Source organism: Ammospiza nelsoni, chromosome 24 (assembly GCF_027579445.1).
Source record: "Ammospiza nelsoni isolate bAmmNel1 chromosome 24, bAmmNel1.pri, whole genome shotgun sequence".
Lineage (NCBI taxonomy): Eukaryota > Metazoa > Chordata > Aves > Passeriformes > Passerellidae > Ammospiza > Ammospiza nelsoni.
Window position 1 is genome coordinate 2360428 of NC_080656.1, and position 13690 is coordinate 2374117.

Below are 13690 nucleotides of genomic sequence, written 5' to 3' on the forward strand. Positions count from 1 at the left end.
GGAGCATTTTTCTAGTAAAAAAATTTTCAGGCCTTTGCAGGAGTGACTGGAGCAAGATGGGTTTTCCCAGAACAGCCCGTGCTGAGGTAACATGGTGCTGGACAGAGGTTACTCCATACCCTGTCATTAATATTTACTCCTTGCTGGCCGCCCTCTCCAGTATTAACCACGGCAGGAAGGATGGGTGGCCAAGCGTGCCGGATCATTTCTTGTCCCTTTCCCATCCCATTGGGCACAAAGCAAACCCACCTCCGGCCCAGAGGTGGCACAGAGCCAGGGAGTGCTCCTCAGTTCCTCCTGGAGAATCATTCACTGAGGGATCTGTCCTGGTTAATGCTGTTTATTAACAGCTGCTTGCGTCAGCACTGCAGCCCTCATTCAGGGTGTTGGAGTGGGTTTCAAGAGGGCAGGATCTGCCCTGTGAGGGGGCAAGGAAGCAAAGGGCTTCTTGTAGCTGATTTCAAATCTAGGGCAGCTAAGGACACGCAGCTCCTTGGAACTGCTGAGATGAGACCTTGGAACTGCAGGGCCTGAGCAGCTCCCCAAGGAACTTGTTCAGGCCCTGGGGACCCCTGTTCCTACCTCTCTGGAGTGATCCCCAAGGGGCTGTGGGCTGATTCAGGGCTCAGTTAAAGGAATAAATACAGCTGTTGCTGCTCCTCATCCTCAGTCTGCCCCTAGTAAGTTAAATGGGATACTTTGACAGGGAGTGGGAGGGGAGAAGGACTCCCGACATCCCTGGCAATAACCCCAAACCATGTCTGGGGTAGCTCAGTCACCCTCAGGGCAGTGAAGCCTGTTCGGGGGTTGCTGGAATGGGAGTGGAAAAGTTAAATCTAGTTTTTTTCTGCTGGAAATACAGCATCTGGGGCAGCTCACAGAGCCCGGGGCCATATGAAAAGGGCCGCTCGGTCCCGTCGGGGCTGTGCCGCCACCCACGGCCCAGCGCGGCCGTTCCCTCGTTCCAGCCGCCTTTGAGGGCGATGTTTGCTTTAGAGGCAGCGAGGACGGCCCGGTTCACCCCTCGCGGCCGAGGGACCGGGGCCGTGCCCGGGCCGGGCCGGGGCGGGACCGGGGGCGGCGGGGCGGGAGCGGCGGCCCCGGGGGCGGTGAAAAGGAGCCGGGGGTGCCCGAGCGCCGCCGCCGCTCGCCATGAGGGCAGCGCTCGCCCCCGGGATCCGCCTGCTCCGCGCCGTGCCCCGGGACAGCCGGTGAGCGGGAACGGGGGACCGGGAGCGGGGCTGGCTCGGGATATAGGGACCGGCTCGGGATATAGGGACCGGCACCGGGATATAGGGACCGGCACCGGGATATAGGGGCTGGCTCGGGATATAGGGACCGGCACGGGGACTGTCTGGATACCGGGACCGGGAGCGGGACTGGCGCTGGATATAGGGACCAGGATCGGGACTGGTCCTGGACATAGGGACTGGCACCGGGGTCGGGACTGTCACTGGGATCGAGATGAAACGGGATAGGGACTGACATTGGACAGGGACGGTCTCTGGAACGGGGCTCACTCTTCCGTGGACCAGCACTGGAATAGAGACTGACCCTGGACATTGCAGCTGACACCAGGATGGGGACCAGAACGAGTGCAGGGATCAGCCCTGGGTTAGGGAGGAGGGGGTGTCATTCCACTCGGGACTGGCAACCGCTGGAAGTGGAACCGGGACGGAGACTGGCCCTGGGCACAGGGACTGGCAGTGGGATAGAGACTGGCCCTGGGCACAGGGACTGGCACTGGGATGAGGCTGGCCCGGACCAGTGCACTGGCACCAGCGTGGAGCCAGCCCTGGGACCAGCACTGGACTGGAGACCACTTGTCTGGGGACTGACACGGGACAGGGGTGAGACCTGGGCTGGGACAGGGATGAGAGGTCACCCCCCCAGGGGCCAGCATCATCCCCAGGCACTGGACCCAGCTGGGATCAGCCCACACCGACTGCAGCCCGGGGACTCGGCCTGGGGAGGGGGAACCTCGAGAGGGGCAGCAGGACCTGCCAGCCTCCAGATGTCTCAGGCCCTCACACTCAAAATTCAGTGGGATGTGGCCAAAACAGAGACCTCGCCTGCTGCCTTCTCTTTGACGGGGTGATGGGACTGCTGCCCGTTTAATTTCAAGTAATAGTTGCATTTTTTGGAAGCCCATGGCCAGACACCCTCCCTGCTTTTCCGTCTGCTGGAATTTTCCCTGCCAGAACACGAAGGGTCAAAAGAAAAAAAGAAAAGGAAAAACCCGACACCCAAGTGTCTGGCCCAGGGGGGCGCTACGTGTGAACTTTATCTTCCCCTTCCCTACCATGACCTCTCTGCTCCTCTTGGATCAGCCCCAGCAGTGATTTTGGGCGGTTTATTCACTTTTTGGGGTGGGCAGCAGCAGTTTCTCAGCCACAGTGCAGCTTTGGAGCCAGCACACAGTACGGGGAGTTGCCCTGGATTTGCAGGACACCCGTCACTGCTGCAGCTCCAGGGAGAAGTGAAACTGCAGAGAGGAGCAGGATGGGCCAAAACCACCAAAGGAAAGGTTGTTTTCTTTCTAAACTTGGGGCAGTCCCGTGACATGTCTGTGTGCTGCAGCTGCCCCTGACTGCTTGCATCCTCTGTGCTGCCATAAAACCCTTCCTGAAGGCAGGAGAGCTCCTTCAGACATACTCATCTCCAGAGAGTGCTAGATCCTACTTGGGATTCTCCAGGCTTTATCTGTTAGCTTTGATGGGTGCAGCATCCCCATTTCCTGAGCTCAGATTCTTCCTTTCCCTGCATTTTATCCGAGCAAAGGAGATGAAATTGCTTTTTGGTGGAGGAAGGGGAGCTGGTATTGCCCCCTGCTTTTTTTTCCAGCTTATCTTTGAGTAACCCTGGGAGTGATGATGAATCAGCACAGTTTCCACTTGTGACACCAGGAAGGCACTTGCTCACCCTGTGTTTCGGTGAGATGTAACTGCTTGAGGAGGTGGAAAAACTGCTTGATGTTCCCCACAAAACTCAGCTGATTTTTTTAAGCCACATCCTGGGCTTTTTTTGGGGGGTTCTGCTCACTTCCTGACCAGCTCAGCTGTGCTGGTTCAGGTCACCAATCCAGTAGAAGAGTCCCATTGCGTGCTGAGGCCACCCATCCCTGTCCCACAGACCCTGAGCTCTCTGCTTCCTTCCTCCCCCAGCTATCGGGGCCTGACTCTGGTGCTGACCTTCCTCTCCTACGCCAGCTACCACCTCTCCCGAAAACCCATCAGCATCGTCAAGGTGAGCCCAGCCTCACCCCTGCTGTGGGATAGGGAGCCTGGAGAGGCCACATGGGGAACGGGGTGCTGACAGCACTTTGGTTTCACCCCTCTCTCTCCCTCTCCCTGCAGAGCCAGCTGCACCTCAACTGCTCAGCCTTGGGCCCGAACCCCCACAATGTCTCCAACAGCACCACATGGTGCAACTGGGCCCCCTTTGGTAAGGCTGAGTCCCCCCAGGCACCCCAAACCCCACGCTTGTGGCCGCTGGGTTGGGCTGCCCCCATTCCCTAACAGCAGGTCGTGGCCAGGGTTTGGCAGGGAGCCAGCTGCTCATTAGGCAGCCGGAGGTAATTAAGTGATGAAGATCTGTCCCATGCCCCTGGGCCAAAGGGCAGCAGCAGGTGGTGAAATCCAGGACAGGGCCAGGTCCCAGTGCTGATGGCACCTGGCCACGTCCCCAGAAGCTCCCATGGGGACCAGGCTTTTTGGGAATGGGGGACAAGACCAAGCCAGCAGCCACGGGGAGGGGACATAAGATGGAGGCCAGGCTGAGGTGGCCCTAATATTTGTTTTCCAGACGGGGACAACTACAACGAACTTTTTGGGGCGCTGGATAATGCCTTCCTGGTGGCCTACGCCATCGGGATGTTTATCAGGTACCCAGGGCCTTTCCCCCACTCACCAGTTTGCACCAGTCTGTGGAACTGGTTTGTTTCCACGGGGATGGGGTTGTGCTAACAGGGAAGCAGCCAGGGATCCGCTCAGGATTCAGGAGCTGGCTCAGTGTGATGATGCCCATTGCTGGCACCGCCCAGCAGTGACAGCTCCTGCTGTGCTCTCCCTCTCTCTGCAGTGGCATTTTTGGGGAGCGCCTCCCCCTGCGCTATTACCTGTCGGGGGGGATGGTGGTGAGCGGGCTCTTCACCGCCCTCTTTGGCCTTGGCTACTTCTGGGACATCCACGTGCTCTGGTATTTCATCATCGTGCAGGTGGGTTGTGCTGGATGGTGCCTCTCGGGTTTTGGTTGTTATTGCTGCCCCGAGATGTGCAGGGTGTCTCTGCTTCGGCCCGCGCGTCTGAAGAACGAGTCAGAGCTCTTACTTTTCGGTCTTGAGGTTGTTTATTAATTCTTATCTATAAAATTTTCTTTCTGCCCAGCTGAGATCTGCTCAGCAGGGCAGCCACAGGCACTCTGACCGCCCCCAGGGTGGTGTTGTCCTTTTATACTACAAACTACCTATAACATATTTACACTTAATTCCCAATACCCATCACCTATGTTAGACAGTGAGCTTCTATTCTAAACATAACATATTTACAATTACTTTTTAATACCTATCACCTATGTTAGACAGTCAGCTTCTATTCTAAATATAACATATTTACACTTAATTCCCAATACCCGTCACCGATGTTAGACAGTGCACTTCTACTCTAAACCAATCCCAAAGTGCCACCATCACAGCAGAAAATGGAGACCAAGAAGAAGAAGAAGAAAGGCTGGACACGCCCAAGTTCCTCCATCTTGTCCCCATAACTCCCATACCAAAAGTGCTATAATCTACATTTTCACCCTGTGATAACTTTATTATTATACTATTTAAACTTCTGTGGCTTTCAGGTCCTCATACAAAGCTGGTAACTTGCTCCAGAGGTCATAATCAAATCCCCAGGTGTTCTGGGCTGTGTGCCAGGGTCTCTGAGCCCCCTGGCAGGGTCCTGGCAACTCTGGACACCCAGAGGGATGCACTGAGTTCTGACAGATGCCCAGGCTTTACCTCTGTGGCCTCATCCCAGATTTTTCAGTGGCCTCCAGGGCCTGGGGTGGCCCAGTTTCTGAGCGGGGCAGCCCTGAGCATTTCCTCTCCCCACAAACCTGGCTGTGCACGGTGTGGGCGTCGAAACCTCCGGGCGTGCCCGGCTCCGATCGGCGCGGGCAGCTGGTTTGGCAACAGCAGCCACTCCCAGTTCAGCCATGGCAGCGATGCAAACGGCCCCAGGATTGCCCCAGGAGGGAAAAAACCAAACAAACCAAGTGTTTCCTTAGCAGCTTTGGATAGGGGTGGCTGTTTTTGCCCAGAGCAGCGCAGGGCTCCGTGGCTGTGCTCGGTGCTTGCTGGGTGATGCTCCCAACTCTTTCTTGCAGGTCTGCAATGGGCTGGTGCAGACCACAGGCTGGCCTGCTGTCGTGGCATGCGTTGGAAACTGGTTTGGCAAAGGAAAGTGAGTTTTCTCCTCTGTGTCCCGTGCCAGTCCTGGTCCCCGTTGGCCCTGGCAGCCCCCCCAGTGCCACTGACCCGGCTGTGTCCCCACCAGGAGAGGTTTGATCATGGGCATCTGGAACTCGCACACCTCCGTTGGCAACATCCTGGGGTCTCTCATCGCCGGTGCCTGGGTCTCCTCTGCCTGGGGCCTGTCCTTTGTTGTGCCTGGCATCATCATCGCCGTCATGGGCGTCATCTGCTTCTTCTTCCTCGTGGAGTGTGAGTGTTGTCAGCTGGGGCACAGCACACAACCAATATAATATATACAATTTTGCACCTAGCCCATCTCTAAGCAATCTCAAATACTTATTTTTGGCAATCTCAAATACTTATTTCCAACCTGTGGCTGGCAGGGATGTGAATCTGACCACCATGGGGATGCTCAGCATCTTTGGGGCTATCCAGGCAGGCTCATCCCCCATACCAGTCACTCCTCTGGGCCTGTCTTTCTAGGAAATATCAGGGAAGTCTTTTGGGTTTTTACTGGGGAAGAGAGTACCCAGAGATGCAGCCCAGACCTGGGGGTTCCCAGGCCCTGTGAGATGCTGGAGGGACAGCAGGAGGAGTGGGGTTGCTCCAGGCTCTCCTCACAGGGTGTTCTTTCTCCCTGCAGATCCTGAGGATGTTGACTGCAATCCACCTCAGCATCACGTGAGTGGCTCCGATTCCCAGGGGGCCTGTCCTGGGCTGGGTGACACAGCTGGGTCAGCAGGTTGGAACAGCAGGAATTGGAGCAATGTTCAGTTGTCACAGGGGATGGCTGTTGCTCTTCCACTGGGAGCATCCTCTGGGTCATGCCCCAGCAGCAGAGCCAATGTTTCAGCCTCCTCCAGCCATGACAGCCACATCTGCTGCTTTTGGCTTGATTTTAGATGGCTGCTGATGAAGATCCTGGAGGAGTGACCACCAGTGAGAAGGATCCTGAAGCAGTGATCTCCAACGAGGGCCCACTCAGCCTCTCAGGCCAGAGCAGTGTGGATCACTCCAAGAGCCCCAAGGAACCAGCTGAGAAGCCCGAAGCCATCAGCTTCCTTGGGGCACTCCGGATACCTGTGAGTGCTGGGATGGAGGAAAGGGCAAAGCCAAAGCAGCTCAGAGCATCCACAGGGCAGAAAATGGGAAAACCCCACCATCTAGAGGAGGTTGGGCTCCTCTGATGTCCCTTCCTCTCCTCCCAGGGCGTGGTGGAGTTCTCCCTGTGCCTGCTCTTTGCCAAGCTGGTGAGCTACACCTTCCTGTACTGGCTGCCCCTCTACATTGTCAACGTTGGTGAGTTTTGGGGACAGTGAGGTGGGAGTGAGCCTTGCAAGGGGAGCATCTCCTCACCCCTCTCCTCTCTCCCACAGCTCATTTTGGTGCCAGGGAAGCCGGGGACCTGTCGACCCTCTTTGATGTCGGGGGTATTTTAGGTTCGTCAATATAATGGGATGGAAGGGGTGGATCTGGGATGATTTAGGGACAATCCTGGCCTTGACCAGCCTTGGCTGGTCCCCACCACAGGCAACACCATCTCTTTCCCCCTGGAGGTTTATTCAGTGGTTCACAGCACTCAGCAGGCAGCAAATGCCCCTCCATTTTATTTTGGCATCCATTGGTTTTGCCGACCATCACAGCCTCTTCCCATCATTGCCATCACAGCCTCTTCCCGCAGGTCTCTCTTGCTCAGGCACTCCTTTTCCTACAGTTTGTAAGCATGGAAGAGACCAGAGTGGCATGGAAATGCTGAGAAACCATCTGCAGGGGGGGGAAGGGATAAATCAAAGCTCTTCACTCTGATATTATTATGTTTAACCTTGGGGGCATGCTGGTCAGAAGATGGGGGATGAAAGAGCATTACGTTGATTTTGGGCTGAGTCAGGGCAAACCTCTGCCTTTGGGGTGGTGTGGGTGACACCTGTGACTCTCCCTTGCAGGGGGGATCTTCGCTGGCCTCATCTCTGACTACACTGGCGGCAGAGCCACCACGTGCTGCGTGATGCTGGTGGTGGCTGCCCCCATGGTGAGCTGTCACACGGGCTCCAGGCCCGTCACGAGGCTTTCCCCTGCTCCGGCTCCTTTGAGTCACAGCTGCCTTCCTCCTCCCAGGCTCTGGGATGAGCGGGTCACGCGCCCGGCTGGGATAGAGCTGGGATTGATTCACGTGCCCAGATGTTCCTGGGGAGGATGTGCTGCTGTAGGGGCTGGGGAGGGATTGCAGAGACCTTGGCAACTAAAAATACCCTGTGGGTTTTTCCATCCTGCCATAACTCTGCTCAAAGCCTCGGGGGTCCCACCGAGCCGGTCCAGCTTTTGTCTCTTTGATTTTCATCCCAAAAGCCCCCGTGCCAACGGCCTCACACTCCACTGGAACTTGGCCTGGACATCCTTCTAGGCACCTGCACAGAGCTCATCTGGCTTTGCTTCCACAGCATGGCTAATTAGCTGTAATCCAGCCCTGGCTGGCTCTGGGGTGGGAGCCCCTCCTGCTGCAGGGGCTGGCACGTGCTGGAAAGCAGAGGGGCTGCAACACATCCATGGCCCCAAGAGCACCACTGGGGCAAATCTTGTCTGGCTGCAGCTGTGGGATGTGGCAGAGCCTCCCTGGCCATAAATCATGGCAGCACCTCTGTTTGCCAGCTGCCAGGTATTTCATCATGCCAGTGGGATGCAGAGGTCAGGGTGCACTCAGCCCACCATCCCTGCTTGGCACGAGCAGTAATTCAGGTCCCACATTCTCCATCCCATTCCCAGGGTGCTGCTGCAAGGAAAATTCTTGATAAAACAGCTGGAGTAGCCATAACTGGTTCACCTTGTGTCTCTTTTCCAGTTGTTCCTGTATAACCATGTGGGTCAGAATGGCATTGGCGTATCAGTAGGTAAGGAGCTCTGTGGTGCAGCTTGGTGCTGTCACTGAGGTGGTGATGGAGGGCACTGAGGATTCAGCTGCCTTTATTCCTCCTGTTGAGCCAGGCTCCAAGCTGAATCTGGGAGAGGGTGGTGTTGGATGGGAGTTCACTGCCTGCTGGGCCAGGCTCCAGGCTGAATCTGGGGGAGGGTGGTGTTGGATGGGAGTTCACTGCCTACTGGGTGGGATCCTCATGGAAAATGGAGATGCACAGGAGATGGATGGACAGCAATGTCCACACATGGGGTGGGGATGGTGGATCCAATGTCCTGCTGCTCCCTGCCCCTGAAGATTTGATCTCTTCCCGGGTACCCTGCAGCGATGCTGATCATCTGTGGAGCTCTGGTCAACGGGCCCTACGCGCTCATCACGACAGCGGTGTCGGCAGATTTGGTAAGAGGTGCCCGTGCACACCCAGAGGCTGTTCCCCCTTTCCCAGAGGGATTTTTGCACTTCACCTTTGTTTTCCAATGCCTCCAAAGCCCATTGGAGAAGGGCAGAGCTGTCACTGGTGCTGCACTCTGCACCCTCCCTTAAACACAGGGCATTTTCCTGTTGCTTTTTCACCTTGGCCACATGACTGTGTTTCAGCTTTGCTGCATCTCCCTCTGAGCACAAGCAGAGTGGAAATATTTGGTGGCAGATCCCCTGAAGATTTCTGCTTGTTGTTGGGGATCCATGGTTTGCCTGCAGGCAGCATTTGCGTTGGGTATTTCCATCCATGGCTGGGTCTGACACATGGAAATTGCTGCCTGGGACATCAGCCTCACTGGGAAATGCCAGCCATGCACCCCAAAGCCTCACTGGGGAATGCCAGCCAACACCCCAAAGCTGCTTTTGCTCCTCATGTTTTATCCCTCCATCCTTACAGGGCACCCATGAATCCCTCAAAGGAAATGCCAAAGCCCTCTCGACCGTCACGGCCATCATCGACGGCACGGGATCTGTCGGTGTGTCCTGGGGGGGTCTGGGGGTCCTGTCCCCTCTCAGGTGGGGACAGGGCTCACCTGGCTCCTGTGCCCCACAGGTGCTGCCCTGGGGCCGCTGCTGGCAGGGCTGATCTCTCCCACGGGCTGGAATAACGTGTTTTACATGCTGATAGCAGCTGATGTCCTGGCGTGTCTGGTAGGTGTCTCCTTGCAGGACTCCTTTCTCTGCCCTGGGTGTCACAGCTCCCTTTTAGCTGCCTGCTCCCTGGTGGAGCGCACAGATGGTTCTCAGAAGGCATCCAGGTCAAACTGCAAAGGCCTGTATTGGCTCTTGTTTTTCCCAGCTTTTACAGACATGGGGTAACAGAAATGTTTTAAAAGATTTTATTCTATTATCAGTCTCAATAAATAGTGAGATACAAAAAACTCAACACCATTCCATCACAAACTAACCTTTTTCCTAGTAACAATACCTTATAAATGTTTTTCAACCTATAAAATTTTACTACACCATACTACTATTACTTTTAACACTAATCATCTATACTTTTTCCTCACACAGTCCTACATACATTTTTCACAGTTCTAATTCTCTAAAATATTTAATCCTTCTACAAAACCATATTTTGAAACTTATTAAAACCTATTTCTAGTTCAATCTCTCTCTCAACAATGTCATTTCTATTCCATAACCTTCCTAAGCCAACACACCTTAACTCAATATTTACATACAAATATACAAGACTGTGTCAACTTTCTATCAAGCTTTGAGAATTCTTCACAAATCTTTTCCCCACAGACTTCAAACCTCTGCTCTCACTTGGCTTTTCCCAACAACCTCCCCCTTGCACAGGTTTAGTTCATATGACCTTTGCTGGGAAGAGCTGTAGGGTTGGTGATGGGAATATTCCTGCCAAGGCTGGAGGCTGCAGTGCCCCCATCCAACTGTGGAATTGATCTGGTTGATGGTGGGAATACCCCTGCAAGGCTGGAGGATGCAGTGCCCCCATCCAGCTGTGGAATTGATCTCCCAGTGATGGGAATACTCCTGCCAAAGCTGGAGGCTGCAGTGCCCCCAGCCAGCTGCAGGATTGATGTGCTGGTGTTGGTAATACTCCTGCCGAGATTGGAGGCTGCAGTGCCCACAGCCAGCTGTGGAATTGATCTGCTGGGGTGGGAATATTTCTGCCAAGGCTGGAGGCTGCAATGCCCCCATCCAGCTGTAGGATTGATCTCCTGGTAATGGGAATACTCCTGCCAAGGCTGGAGGCTGCAGTGCCCACAGCCAGCTGTGGGATTGATCTGGTGATAGGAATACCCCTGCAAGGCTGGAGGCTGCAGTGCCCCCATCCAGCTGCAGAATTGATCTTCTGGTGGTGGGAATACTCCTGCCAAGGCTGGAGGCTGCAGTGCCCACAGCCAGCTGTAGGATTCATCTCCCAGTGATGGGAATACTCCAGCCAAGGCTGGAGGCTGCAGTGCCCCAGCCTTGCAGCCATCCTCCACCCTCCCTTCCTCTTGCAGCTCCTGGCTCGCGTGGTGGTGAAGGAGGCCCGTGGCTGGTGTGGCCCCATGGCGAGGCAGAGAGGGTACGTAGCTGCCCCCCCGGCGTGGCCCCTGGTGCCAGGGTGCCCGGGCAAGGTTTCAGTGCTGCTGCAGAAGGATGTTTGTTACCCCCTGCTGTCGCTGCTGCATCTCCGCGCGGGCATCGCGAGGCCGCCGGCCCCGCGTCCCGCTCACAGGGCCACTGAGACATTTCCACCTCCAGCCAAGGCAGCACCCGGGGGATTTTAGCCACCTGCACCTCCAAAAAACACTTGGGGTGTTAAACACGGTGTCCTTGTGTCTTTGTAGCTCTAGTGTGCAGCTAACAGAGTCAGTGATGGATGGGAAGTAGCTCGGTGTAAGTATCTTCACTTGAGCCTGAGGATTAAATGCAAACACAAGCCTGATCCATTCTGATTCTGAGTTTCACTTTGCAGGCTCAGCCTAGAAATAGCCGCTGCTCTAATCATTTAGGGCCGAGATCAAGATTTGGGAATCAAAAGATCAAATTGCCATGGCCAATTGTGGGGGAGTGGGAGGAAGGGGGGAGAGGGAGATGTGTTTGGGCAGTGCATCCTTGTCTCTGGCTGATTTAGCAGATGCTGACCCAGATGCCCAATCGATTGGCATTGATTAATGCACTTCAAACGACTGAATTTGCAGGCTTTGCCCACCTGTGCAACTGAGCTTGATTACACACAGCCAGGGCTGGCTAATCAGATCTGCAGACCAATCACCGCAGCAAGTGTATAAATAATCCCCAAATCAGCACTGCCCTGGCTCTGATTGCCACCACCATCCCCGTGTGACACCTAAAGGAGGGGCCACAGCCTGTCCTGGCCGTGGGGCTGCCACACCCCGACCCCTGCGAACGTTCCGTCCCTTATGTCTTGTGTTTGCAGGTGACACACCAACAGTCTGGGCCTCGTGCTGCGGTAAGTGCAGCCCAGATCTGCTGGTGGAGGGCTGCCAGGCTCTGCTCTCTCCTGCCGGGGCTGGTTAGGGTGACAGCTGCCCTAGGGGTGACAATCCGGGTCTGCACCAAACCCTGCCTGGTTTCTGCTGGGGGAAGCAGCTGGCTCAGGTTGTGGCAATACTGCAGTGTCCTGAGGGCTTTGGGGAGCGTCTCTTGCAGACAAGAGGCACAAACTCTGTAGGATTTTTGGGGACATTTCAGCTTTGGCCGGAGACACAACAGTGGCTGGATCTCCTGCTGGTGCCTGCTTCTCCTCCTGGCGCTGCGGACGGGGCTGAGCTGTTTTCCCTTTCCATCTCCGCGGTGCCCACATCCATCCCAGCACCTGTGCCCGCCCTGAGCTTTAAGGAGGTTTCTCTCCCGCAGGTTTAAGGAGTTCTGACGCGTCCCTGCGAGCCCGGAGCGAGGACAGAGCTGGGGCACCGGGGGGAGCCAGGCACGGCCCCGGCCCAGCCTGGGCACAGCCCCGCGGGCACTGCCAGCACGGGTTTGATCCCAGCGGAGGAAGGGGCGAGGAGTGGCCAAAGGGCCCTGGCCAAACGATTTTCTGGGTCAATTCTGCACCATCGGCCGTTTTATGAATAAAAACGTGTAAAATCTGTGTGGCCGCTCCGTGCCGTGTCCTGAGAGGCTCGGCCAAGGCTGTGAATACCCGGGGGCAGTGATCACACCCCTCTCCTTGGCAGTGATCACACCCCTGTCCTTGCTTTTCTCTTGTTTGTGAGCCTGGCCCATCCAGGCCCTGCTTGCTATTCCAATGCCCTGCTTGGTATTCCAGGGTCTGGATCAGGAGGATGGTGCCAAATCACTTCAGGCACTGCCTCACCAACAAGGCCCTGCTTATTCTACACAGGCAACATCCCCGGGCTGGGCCCAAATTAAGCCAGGCTTACTCCCTGACACATCCCACTGCAAAAAGAGACTAAACCAGATGGTTTTTCTGATTATTAATATTCCAAAATCATACAGTTTAGCTCCAAAAGAAGAACCCACACGTATCAGCCCCGCTCAACTGTTCAAGCACTGGCTGCTCTGGGTCCGGTGCTGCTGCTCACCCTCCTCAGGCACTCCCTGATGAGGAGAGGCCCCAGGAGGTTGTGGCGGTGCCCCTGGCTGCCAGCCCTGCCGGCTCCCGGGCAGTGATGGGGGATGGGGATGTGTTTGTATCCCCTGGGATGTTTGCAGTCCCCTGGGATGTGTTTGCAGTGCCCTGGGATGTGATTGCATCCCTTGGGATGTTTGCAGTGCCCTGGGATGTGATTGCATCCCTTGGGATGTTTGCAGTGCCCTGGGATGTGACTGCATCCCCTGGGATGTGATTTCCATCCCTTGGGATATATTTGCAGTGCCCTGGGATGTGCTTGCATCCCCTGGGATGTGATTCTATCCCCTTGGATGTGTTTGCACTCCTTGGGATGTGTTTGCAGTCCCTGGGATGTGATTGCCTCCCCTGGGATGTGTTTGTATCCCTTGGGATGTGTTTCCAACCCCTAGGATGTGGTTGGATCCCCTGGGATGTTCTTGCATCCCCTTGGATCTTTGCAGTGCCCTGGGTTGTGATTCCATCCCCTGGGGTGTGATTGCATCCCCTTGGATGTGTTTGCACTCCTTGGGATGTGTTTGCAGTGCCCTGGGTTGATTCCATCCCCTGGGTTGTGATTCCATCCCCTGGGGTGTGATTGCATCCCCTGGGATGTGTTTGCTGTCCCATGGGATTGCATCCCCTTGGATCTTTGCAGTGCCCTGGGTTGTGTTTGCAGTCCCTAGGGTGTGATTTCATCCCCTGGGGTGTGATTCCATCCCCTGGGGTGATTTCATCCTCTCACCACCCAGGGATGGTGCCTGGCTCCGGGGCTGGGGGCTCT

General features: G+C 55.7%; 1 protein-coding gene across 3 annotated transcripts; it reads left to right on the forward strand.

The window, feature by feature from the left end:
• Positions 1 to 1100: 1100 nt before the first annotated feature.
• Positions 1101 to 12426, forward strand: SLC37A2 (solute carrier family 37 member 2). Of its 3 annotated transcripts, XM_059488262.1 has the most exons (20): positions 1101 to 1211; positions 3165 to 3246; positions 3357 to 3444; positions 3805 to 3883; positions 4081 to 4216; positions 5374 to 5450; positions 5544 to 5710; positions 6105 to 6142; positions 6364 to 6543; positions 6670 to 6760; positions 6838 to 6900; positions 7405 to 7490; positions 8298 to 8346; positions 8695 to 8768; positions 9247 to 9325; positions 9403 to 9500; positions 10829 to 10893; positions 11159 to 11207; positions 11752 to 11784; positions 12192 to 12426. In XM_059488262.1, exons 1-18 carry the CDS (start codon positions 1153 to 1155, stop codon positions 11199 to 11201), a joined length of 1554 nt encoding a protein of 517 aa, XP_059344245.1. In that variant the 5' UTR covers positions 1101 to 1152; the 3' UTR covers positions 11202 to 11207; positions 11752 to 11784; positions 12192 to 12426. The 3 variants fall into 3 exon arrangements, with proteins under 3 accessions (XP_059344245.1, XP_059344246.1, XP_059344247.1); XM_059488263.1 differs by lacking the exon at positions 11752 to 11784; XM_059488264.1 differs by lacking the exons at positions 11159 to 11207; positions 11752 to 11784.
• Positions 12427 to 13690: the final 1264 nt, after the last annotated feature.

What these genes read in the sequence shown, in the direction of transcription:
- SLC37A2 (XM_059488262.1), top strand. Translation starts at nt 1,153, where the DNA reads ATGAGGGCAGCGCTCGCCCCCGGGATCCGCCTGCTCCGCGCCGTGCCC. An exon ending in GTGCAACTGGGCCCCCTTTG is followed by an intron (nt 3,445 to 3,804) that starts GTAAGGCTGAGT and finishes TTTGTTTTCCAG; the next exon opens with ACGGGGACAACTACAACGAA. An exon ending in CTGATGTCCTGGCGTGTCTG is followed by an intron (nt 9,501 to 10,828) that starts GTAGGTGTCTCC and finishes TTCCTCTTGCAG; the next exon opens with CTCCTGGCTCGCGTGGTGGT.